Source organism: Cucurbita moschata, unplaced genomic scaffold (genome assembly GCF_002738365.1).
Source record: "Cucurbita moschata cultivar Rifu unplaced genomic scaffold, Cmos_1.0 Cmo_Scf00031, whole genome shotgun sequence".
In the NCBI taxonomy this organism is placed as follows: domain Eukaryota; kingdom Viridiplantae; phylum Streptophyta; class Magnoliopsida; order Cucurbitales; family Cucurbitaceae; genus Cucurbita; species Cucurbita moschata.
The window spans coordinates 21,570-32,808 of NW_019268547.1; the positions used below are offsets into that span (position 1 = coordinate 21,570).

An 11,239-nucleotide genomic window follows, 5' to 3' on the forward strand; every position below is an offset into this window, starting at 1 on the left:
ATTCTTATTTTATTGGATCTAGATTAATGATTGTAAAATTCACTTTATTTAATAACGATCTTTACTGAATAAACATCAATAATAATTTTATTGAAAATAGAATATGCTTTGTTTACCAACTATGAGTTTTAGGACATAAAACACAACAAACTATGAGTTTTAGGACATAAAACCCAACAAACTATGAAACTATGAGTTTTAAGATATAAAACCCAATAGAACCCTCTCGAAAAAACTCTAATGGAGACGCTTAAATCATTAGGTGAAAAAACTAAGTTTCTATCAATATTTTTCCACGAAACTAAAACCTTAAACCCTAAACTCCTATACCCTAGAGAACGAGGAAGTTTCTATAGACCATCATCAATATGATGTTCTTCCGAACAAAAAAAAAGTAAAATAAATCTTACCTCTCTAATTACAATAACGAGGGTGGGGCCCTTATTTCAAAAGAAAAAGAAACAACAAGTGTGGGCCCACATTAAAATTTTTCCTAATAGAAAATGAAAATTTATGCTTTTCCAACACGGGAAGATATAATTTGATGTAATATATTCTAAAACTATATACAAACTGAGATCAACTTGTTAATGTGTTTAATCGAGCTATACAAATGGCATACACAGCATATCAACGATATTAAAATAGTATGAAACAAGTCTCCTAAAGTTATATCATGTCTCGATCATGCAATAATGTTTTCTATCTGGGCGTGATAGTGGGAGTTATTCCACTTACAAGGTCACTACCAGAGACCTCTGACATGTAATAGTTATTCATGTTGGTTGATGAAGATGGGGTACTGCTCACTTTTATAACATCGGAGATTAAAGGCTCTGCAATTTTCACATCAGACTCCGGCAACATAAGCCAAATACTTTCAAGTGTACGAACAACCTCTGCCATTGAAGGACGTGCATCTGTATCGTCTTGGCAACACTTCAAAGCCAATGTCACAAATCTTTCCACGCATTCAGCGGGATAAGATCCCAGTCGACCATCAATTATTGAGAAAAATTTTCCCGACTCATATGCAACTTTAACCTGTTACAGTCCATAATATATATGTTTAAAACAGATACAAGGGCAACCAAAAGGAAAACTATAGAGACAAATAAGTAAACATGTTATCATATCCTTTACGCATTCAGAATCAAATTATCAATATGACTATAATATCGCATTCAAATTACGCGCTTGGAGATATACTTGTCTCAAAGGTTTAGGTTTCTAATACTATTGCAAAATAAAGAGGCCATAAGAAATGCACGTCATACCTCCCTAACAATGTTCTTGCCATGTGAGATTGGGTGCCTCCCAGTCAAAAGCTCCAAAAATACAACACCAAGACTATAAACATCGCTCTTATCGGTCAATTTATGAGTCAAGAAGTACTCTGGATCAAGATAACCCTGCAAATTAAAATCCACATAAATACGCTTTAATTAAACTTAATCCACCATTTCATAACTATTTTACCAAGAACAGGAATATATAGAATAAACGAAAGAAAACATTGTCATTTATATTTCAACATCCTATCTCAATTATCTTATTAGGACTACTTTGAAACTGAATTTGAATGTGCAAATCAAATTTCCATGAAATGTTGAAATATTTGTGCTACCTCAATTGTTGCTTCGACCAAGAATCTCCTAAAATCTTGATGGCATGCTCAGCATAAACTAAATTATTTCATTATACTTCTAAAAATTTCATAATTATTGACAGAAGTTTACCGGTGTCCCTTTTACTACTGTCGATACATGAGCAGGCACGTTGCCCTCTGCGTCTGGTGGAGGTGCAAGCCGTGAAAGTCCAAAATCAGCAACCTTTGCTGTATACTTGGAGTCTAATAATATGTTGCTGGACTTGATATCTCGGTGGAATATTGGAGGATCAGCTTCTGTATGCAGGTACAGAATTCCCTTAGCTGCACCCAGGGCAGCTTTTAATCTTGTGGCAAAGCTCAAAGGTTCTGCAGAATTTACTGTAATAACACAAGGACGCATAGTAAGTCGATGCTTGAAAGAGAGATAAAAACAACAGCTAACAAAATGATCAAACAAAAACCATGGAACATATAAAAACTGTCCACAATTTGCATAACTGAAGCAGAATATTTGAAACATAATTTATACGAAAAATAGCTGAATTGTACCAGAAAGGTGATCCCTCAGCGAGCCATTGGACATAAACTCATAAGCCAACATCTGCATATAAATTCAAAATCAAGAGGGTAATTGTAACTCCCGTAATTCAGGAGAATTTTTTTGCAATTATCCTTACTAAAATGATGAATAAATAAAGGATTCCTCAAATTACCTGCTCCCCTTCTTCATCGCAATATCCAATCAAAGCCACAAGATTTCGGTGGTGTAACCTTGACAATAACTGTATTTCAGTAAGGAACTCTTTTTCACCCTGTAGTGAGCCTTCCTGTGCACGTTTGATTGCAACAGCTGTGTTATCTGATAGAATGCCTCTGTAAACCTTTCCGTAACCACCTTGACCAACTACCGTAGAATCATGAAAATTGCTTGTAGCTAGGGCCATTTCACGGTAACCAAATTCCTTTACGCCCTCAATCTTTAAGGAGGCTTTTGACACTGCATATAAATGAAGAACAATGGGTTTCTTTTTATTATTATTTTATGAAAATACACACTTCCATTAATATAAAATCAAAGAATACAAGGGAAATACATAAATAAATAAATATATAAAAACATTTCCAGAAGGGCTCAGTTGAAATAAATCCATATTCCAGCCGCCTAGTTCCTCAGAAAAATTCATTGGTTCAACTCAACCATGTTCATATGAGTTATAAGCACATTCATATTATCACACTTATCAAGAACCTCTAATGCTAAGGACGAGGCACATAAAATACCACACCCGAATTTGTAAGGAAGAAAACTACTTACGATGACGCTTTCTTAAGATGTGGTGGCCCCTCACGCGTGATCTTATAATAAAAATGAAAACAATTGCAGATAGCATTGCTCCGCCAGCAATTGCTCCTAAAATTATTCCAGCCAATGCCCCCTTACTCAAAGTAGAATCAGATGATGGTGTGAGAAATACTGCAATTAAAAAATAACATTAATAATCTTCCAGTTTATAATTTGGATAAGTGCAGTCATTTGCTCAGTATTGGTTATGATGGCCAAAATAGCTTATAGCTTATATTAAACTATACTCAGCAAGGTTGTAACCATAGAATATGGCATGTCATCAGGAATATTTTCTATAGTCAATAACTAGTAACATAAGCCTCTTTAATTAAAAATGCATACGAGATCATAAATACAAAACCATCATAAGGAAGAAAAGTCACCATTATATTAAAAAAATAATATAAAAGAACACTTATGCAAAGTTATTTTGCAAAGATAATCAAAACATGCATTTTATAGCAAATGACCCAATAAACAATGCATAAAAGGTGACACTATGCCACAGACAGGGGTTCCATTTTATACAATTTATAATAATTAGAAATCAAGTACAGGCAGATTTTTTCCAATTGCTTCAACAGGTAACATGTAAACCAAGGGTAAAAGTAAAAGCTTTTATAACAATCTTAAGTCTCCGATAATTTAATAGAAGAGTTAATATCCGAACAAAACACATCAGAAGGGTTTTCAAGACCAACCCTTTTTATAAACGTCAGATATTGTCAAGCTGAGAAGTTCATACGGTCCAAATATATCGCTTTCTTGAATTTTCCAATTTGTAAACTTGGAAACAATTTGTAAAACCTCGCTGTCATTGAACATGTGAGAACTATTGCTATCAGCAATATATAGAGGGAAAAGCTTCAAGCTCATTCTTAATCGAGGTCCTTTTTCCCACACAGGAGAACCAATGTCCAATTGTTCAAGATGTAATTTAAGACCACTGGTCAGGTACTCCTCAAACATATGTTGATATGGACTAAAACGTGAGAATCCAGGACTTTTCAAACGATATCCAATTATAAGAGGTGCAGAACAGAAACAAGATGAGGGACATTTTGCTGAGTAACATTCGTAAGAAGGTGGGCATATTGGGCCAGAACAGCCAAGAGTGTTATTTGTTGGAATGTCAATTATATCCCCACTCTCAGATCCACAAAAGTCCAGCAGGCTATTATTAGAACAAACAGGATTTCCATGAAGCCTGAAATTTAGAAAAACAAATGTTCATATAAAGAATGCAACGTCAGCTTGTGAAGTTTGCTTGTAACGCTACAAACACATATACTTGCAGCCAGAAATTCAGAAAAACAAAAATCAATCTAAAAAAAGTAATGTAAGGGATTATTGTTCACTCTGCACCAGTGTATCAAGTTGTGCACATGAATTATGCCCATTGACGATATAGTTCTCTGCATAAAAGTCGCATTGTACTAATTTTGATATACCAAAGTTAGGAGAAAGAAGCGAACCAGACAGAGACATTCAGAGGGAGATCAATGCTTCCCAAAATATTTGAAAAATTGTTGTTCTGCAGCTCTCTGCGGTATGGAAGAGGCAAAGATAAATATTTGGTAAGATTGCATGCTATAAGGTGTATTAATAGCTGTTGCCAAAAAATAAATACACAAGACACAATATATCCATAGTTCTTCAACCCCTCAGCATAGCAATTTATTTACTTCAGATCTTACACTGTAAGGCTGTCCAGAGAATTGAGCGTCCTGCTTTGCCATATGGTAGATGGAACAGAGCCGTTCAATGAATTATTTGCAATTGACCTGCCATGTGAAACTGATCAAATAATCATTACTTTGTACATTGAGTTATATGTTAGATTAATCAGTAACTTCAAACCAAAGTGAATGTTTAGAGAGAAATCTATTTTGCCCATCCTAAGAAAGTTGCTTCTTATTTCCTTTTCTTATTAATTATTTATTGAATTATATTTGCTGGAATATTACTTCCTTATATTCTTCTGATGTAAGGAGTGTTTCTTCTATCTAGAATTCTTCTCCTAATAAATAATAAAATAGAAATTAGCTACTTTTTTAGAAACCCTAAAACTAACCCAACCCTGGCTGCCGCTACCATCTGATTATCCCCACCGTTTGAGTCCCCCAGAGCTGCTTTTAGACACGTCCACAATCATCTTGAGCGTTTGATTTGCGACCACACATTTCCCTTGGGCAGTCGTGTCTATTCCATGCTACACTCAACCATGAAGCTAATCCATGCTATTGTTTGCACAATTGACAGGCACTATTTGGTTGTTCAGATTTTCGATATAAAAGTTGTCTTTGCAAAAAGAACAAAAATCATCAATCCACTTATTTTCCAAAACCTTACAGGGCTTGGTCACCTTTATTCACTCATAGTGACGTTGAGATTGTCTAAGACTCATAGTGGAATACAATGATTTTGTTAAATCACCACTTAAACTAACCTAAAAGGTTAAACCTATGGGTTACAATAAATTTAATTATATCAATACTTTTAACACTCTCTCACTAGCGGGCATAAAAATTTGTAGAAAACCCAATGAGTGGAAATCAATAATAATTAGAAAGAAACGACACTACTGAGGTTTGAAGACAAGACCTCCTACTTTGATACCAGGTTAAATCACCATTTAACCCAAAAGCTTAAACCTACCAGTTATGGTAAATTTTGTTATATTAATACTTTTATCATTTGCCTTGAGGAAAATGAAAGAATGTAGAAGGGCATAAAAAAATCTCAAATCATGAAGGAAACATGTTGAAGTATTAATATAATTAAATTTACCATAACTAAGTTTTTGGGTTGATTAGTGATTTAACAAAATAACTAAGTTTTTGTCTAGTCTCTACTATAAACCCTCCACCCTACTACGTTTTTCATCCCAAGCAAAGCAAATTGTAGTAGTATTCTACCTAGTGTCTTGTAATCTCTTCTTGATTGGTCTCAATAAAAGTGTGAGTGTTTCCCACGAAAGAGTTGTTCTCAACACAAGGTTCTAGAAAGACACTCCTTCAATTATCCTCTAAGAAAAGTCCCAAATACTGACACATGAGTTGACTAACCTCACAACCCACCAAAGATGCCCAAAAGTTCAGCTTCAATGGGTCACAATTGAAACCAATGATGTAACTTTTTCATCTACTAATATTTAGTCCCAAAATGACTTCAAAGAAAGACAAAAATCAATTCAACTTAATGAAGAAACTTCATTTCCCAAAATAGATGAACGGGTATCATCGGTGAGTTAATAAGCTTGACTCAGTTATTAAGCAATTTTAGGATAATTGTTTAGAAATTATTAGTTTAGGGAAATTATTAGTCTTGGGAAGAATGGTTAGTAGTTGCTTAACTTGGGGAGAAAGTTTAGGAGATCGGTTGTGCTTTCTCCACTATAAATACTCATGAGATGTATGTTATTTTCACACCAACAAAGAGAATTGAAAAGCCAAGTGCCTAAGATTCCTCTATTTAAAAGTTATACTCATGAGATGTATGTTATTTTCACACCAACAAAGAGAATTGAAAAGCCAAGTGCCTAAGATTCCTCTATTTAAAAGTTCTATCCCCTCAAGTTGTTCTTCATGCTTCTTTTATTTGTTTCGACATATTTTGATCGTGGGTCATTTCCAACATCATCAACGATCAGCAAACAAGAGATGCAACAGATGAAAGCCCTCAGAACCCACCTTAAACCCTTCAAGTAAACCCTTATCAACTCCTATCAACACTAACCTGCTCAGAAGATCCACAAGGTTGAAAAGGAAAGGCAAGATGGGGTCCCCTTGCCTTAGGCTGCTAGTTGCAAAAATATTGCCTTTTGACCTCCCGTTGAAAAAAAATGGAGAAATTCACTAGCTTAAGACAACTCCAAACCACGCTCTCTACTTGCAACCAAGCCCTTTATTCTAGAGAATTTTACTTAAGAAATTTTAATCAGCATGATAATAGGTCTTCTCAAAGCCAATTTTGATGATCCCTCCTTCTCTCATATTCTTTCTACAGTCCTCAATCACCTCATTAGCACTCAACACTTGATCTAGAATTTATCTACCAGCGATAAAGACTCCTTGGGAATTGGAAATTGTACTATGGAGCACCTTTCTAAGCCTATCAGTCAAAGTTTTTTATATAATCTTATAAAAGCTAGCCACCAAGTTTTAAAGCCGAAAATTTTTCACTTTGTTGTCTCTTTCTTTCTTGGGAATCAAGCACATATAGGTCTCATTCATATGGAAAACAATAATTTTCCTCACATGAAACTCACAGAAGACTTCTGATAAATCTCCCTTCAAATTCTCCAAATTATCTTGATAGAAAGCCATCATAAATCCATCAGTCCTTAGAGCCTTATTCACTTCAAATCCAAAAACAACCTCTTGAATCTCCTCAAGGGAAAACGATGCTTCACATTATAGTATATATGTGTATATAGGAGCTGATTAGTCTTTTGTCCTTTATTGTAATTTTACTATTCTTAGTTTAGGGCTTCCATGTATGCTTATATATATATATTGATCTAATGTATAAAATATGTAGAATTCTTCTGTATTTTGGTCTCACGATAACATGGTATCAGAGCACTAGATCTTTTCCCAGAGCAATTACAGTTTTGTTTGCTCGTTAGGGTTTTGTGAATATTTGGGTTTGGGATTTAGGACCCTTTTGTTTTCCACCTTAGGTTTTGTGAGCTTGTTGTCACATCTGCATCTAAACCCACTGTCGTCACCATTAATGTCAGTGTCCATCACCAGCTTCACCTGCCGCCATAAACTTGGTCATATCTTTTCGTCCTTTTTGTCACCACCTATCCCAAGAGGAGAGCCCATCTTCCGATTTAAAGAACCCCAAATTCCGACCAGCAAAGTAGCCTGTGGCAGTATGTTAACAACCTAAACCACGTGGGTTATGTATACCAACGATCATATTTTAATGGCTACAAAAGCCAACAACTGGTAACCGAAAAAGAACATGATATTCATGCATCATAGAGCATATCTGATTCCATAACTCTAGAAGTTGGGTCATTTATGTTTGATTCCTGTAATTTCTTACTTTCATTTTCTATATAATTCAGTTTCCTCTAACATTAGGTTTTTATTCTTGAAAATGTACAACATCATATATTCTATCAAGCCAAATCCAACACCAAAACACAGAATTGAAGACATAATCTACTCACAATTTCTGAAGATGCGGTAGATTCGAAAAACTGGATGGTATGGTGCCAGAAAGATGGTTGTTGGATAAGATGCTGCAGTTTATATACAGACGAGAAGAATATCAAACAGACATTCAACATCATATTTTTATTGCAGGTTTTAAATCTTTGAAGTTCTTTAATCGAATAGTGAAGTTTTATTTGCCAAAGATAAAGATGAGACTCTTACATGGTTGTGATATTCACAGAGAGTTTATTTTGTGGTAGGAATCCACTAAGTTGATTGGAACTTAGATCTCTGAAATACGAAGAAACAGTAAAGATACTAGGGTCAACTCTGAAGGCATGTACCTCTTTATTCATGAAGCCAACATAATAAAGGAGTCCCACATCTATACTTCTGAATATACTAGAGAAACCTAATTTAGACTTACAGATAACCGAGGTTATTTATTCTGCTCAGATCAGGAATTGGTCCTTGCAAGGTACAGTTCCTTAGACTCCTGTGCAAAATCATTTACAAAGACAACCAATACATTTACTTTATAAAAACAATACAGTACATTTACTTTATAAAAACAGTACAACAACTTCACCCTGTTATTTCAAATTTAAGAGCATGTAAAGCTTATAGACATGCGAGGTTTTGGTACACATTATACACTAAATGTAGAAAAACAGCTCGGTAACTCTAGTGACAAGCTTATTAGTTGGATGCTACAAGGCCATTAGCAGTTGTTAGATACTAATGATTCTTTCAGATCTGACTCTTGAGGACATACAATTTCACTGTGTTAACCAAGAACTCTATGATGGACTAAGCACTTTTCTTTAAAAAATAAAAAATAAAAAAAGAAGAAGAAGAAGAAAAGAAAAAAGAAGTGATTTCTTTGATGAAAGGAATATACAATAGGGGAGGCTTCCAAACCACCTATGGTGGGTCCAAAAAACACCCTCCCCCAGTAACAAGAGTTGTTTTAAACGCGACTGATTCTCTCATACCAACGGACCCAGCTATAAGCCCTATTGACCGCCAACCAAGGGCCTTTCTTTCTTCTCTGATTGGATGTCCCAGAAAGATAAATGAAAAATTAGAAAATTATCTATACTTTATCTTGTAATCTTCTAGGCCTAAAAGTTCAGGGGATTTGATTTGACTAGATAATTTTACTATCTTTTAGACTTTCTCTCTTGTATTTAATTTAGTGTATTATTAGTTGTAAATCATGAGAAGAACCTCAACTATCCAAATTAACCATATGGTATTAGAATAAGATAGCCAACCATAGAACGGAATAAGATCTTCTTATCATGCACTGTCCTATTTAATAGATCTCCACTTGCCACAATAACAATAATCACATCTCCTTTAAGCAAATAAATTCACTAGTTTAAAATTATGCTATGTTTAACAAACATATAATTCTGTCTGTCAATTGAGTTCTCCTTAGACACATATTTCAAGATAAATTGTTCTTCGACGTAGGTACTGTACTGACGAGTGTAATACCATCCCTCTCATTCTAACTTTAACTAAAATGGAAATTAGATTTTTGTAGCCTTTAAGTGAGTTAATTAATGAAAGTTGGTTAGGTTATTTAAATAAATACATAACCATATTGAGCTTACAAATAAAGCACCAGTTAAAAATTATGCTATTTTTAACAAATGTATATGATTCCGTCTGTGAATTGAGCTCTCCTTAGACACATGTAATTCAAGATAAATTAATCTAAGACGTAGGTACTACACTGACCATTGTAATACCATCCCTCGCATTCTAACTTTAACATAAATGGAAATTATATATATATATATATATATATCTAATATTTTAGCCTTCATGTGTGTTAGTTAATGAAAGTTGCTTAGGTTATTTAAATAAATACTAGCCATATCGAGCTTACAAATAAAACAGAAGGTTACGTCTCCATTGTTTCAATGGTCAACTAAAACCAAGAATTTAAAAATAACTTACAATTTCAGCAATTTAGTCATATTTCCATAAGAGTCTGGTATTGTGGACCCACTGAAGTTGTTATTGTCAAGTTGACTGCAAGTCAAATGAAATTGGGCTAGTAAGAAACTCAAAATTATTTGAAAAGGAGAAATTCAGAAGATCACTTGTGCAGAATAAATTCTAAACGAAAGGCATATGAATGAAACTGGGAAAGAAAATAAACAGAAATCCAGAGAATAATAAAAATAAAACTAACATTAAAAAACTCATTGGAAACTGACAAGAGATCATAAAATTTCGAGAGATCCATCCACCATTCTAACATCCTACCCTTCTATTGTATTTTATGTTCAAAGTCAGGGTAACTTTGTAATTATCAAATGTAGGAAATTATCTCCTCCTCAAGAACAATACTCATCTCCCCAGTGCAAGCAAGCTAAAGAGAATAGATCCCAAAGCCAGAAGCAAGCAGAATATTTTCTTGCACGCATTGTGATACCAAAATGATGAAAATGGATGAGTTTGAATCCTAGTGTTCGACAAAGGTGCAAAGGTTTCGTGGCCAAACGTGTATATCCTTCATACTACTACAATTCTCTCTTTATGTCACCCATTAACGAGTTCGAATATGGTTCGTGTACCTTGGAAGAGGGAATTGAAATACTCACAGAAGTCACCTAAAATTGAGTCCTTATCAATCCCAGTTTTATTTTTCTTTTTTCTTTTTGTAAATATCTGACATCAACAGACATGCAAACATTGCGACTCATACTCTTGGTAGGTTAGAAGAGTGAGAAAGCTAGTAGTTGATTCCATGATTGTGCTTGTGGCTGTGTTTTATTACGTAGTTTATAATATATATTATCCTTTCCCCCAAGAAATCAAAAAGAAAAAGGTATATGAAAATAAATAAACTGGTAGAAGATTGAGCCGGGGAGGGAGGGAGGGGGGTGTTCATATATTTGAAGCATTTAAGGTAGCAGGAAATGAGTGCATACAGTATTTCTAAGTTGGGCAATTGAAACAACTCTGGTGGAAGCTTCCCCGATAAGTTGTTATTGTCAAGAAGGCTGCAAAGAGTGGAAAAATATGTAATTAGCCAAAAGTATAAGCATTTAAATAGCTTTCATTAAAAAAAAAAAAAAAAAAAAAAAAAAA

General features: G+C 34.3%; 1 protein-coding gene across 2 annotated transcripts in view; it reads right to left on the minus strand.

Moving 5' to 3' along the window:
- Nucleotides 1-513: 513 nt before the first annotated feature.
- LOC111464800 (probable LRR receptor-like serine/threonine-protein kinase At1g06840) overlaps nt 514-11,239 on the minus strand; it is a 13,342-nt gene continuing 2,616 nt past the window's right edge. For both annotated transcript variants that reach the window (XM_023109036.1, XM_023109037.1), the window contains 14 exons: nt 11,080-11,151; nt 10,100-10,174; nt 8,556-8,624; nt 8,351-8,419; nt 8,143-8,214; nt 4,655-4,741; nt 4,433-4,501; nt 3,659-4,164; nt 2,928-3,086; nt 2,326-2,609; nt 2,162-2,213; nt 1,740-1,990; nt 1,278-1,412; nt 514-1,044 (listed from right to left, as the gene is read on the minus strand). In XM_023109036.1, the coding sequence (XP_022964804.1) occupies nt 703-1,044; nt 1,278-1,412; nt 1,740-1,990; nt 2,162-2,213; nt 2,326-2,609; nt 2,928-3,086; nt 3,659-4,164; nt 4,433-4,501; nt 4,655-4,741; nt 8,143-8,214; nt 8,351-8,419; nt 8,556-8,624; nt 10,100-10,174; nt 11,080-11,151 (2,242 nt within the window). In that variant the 3' untranslated portion in view covers nt 514-702. The remainder of the gene's footprint in view (nt 1,045-1,277; nt 1,413-1,739; nt 1,991-2,161; nt 2,214-2,325; nt 2,610-2,927; nt 3,087-3,658; nt 4,165-4,432; nt 4,502-4,654; nt 4,742-8,142; nt 8,215-8,350; nt 8,420-8,555; nt 8,625-10,099; nt 10,175-11,079; nt 11,152-11,239) is intronic.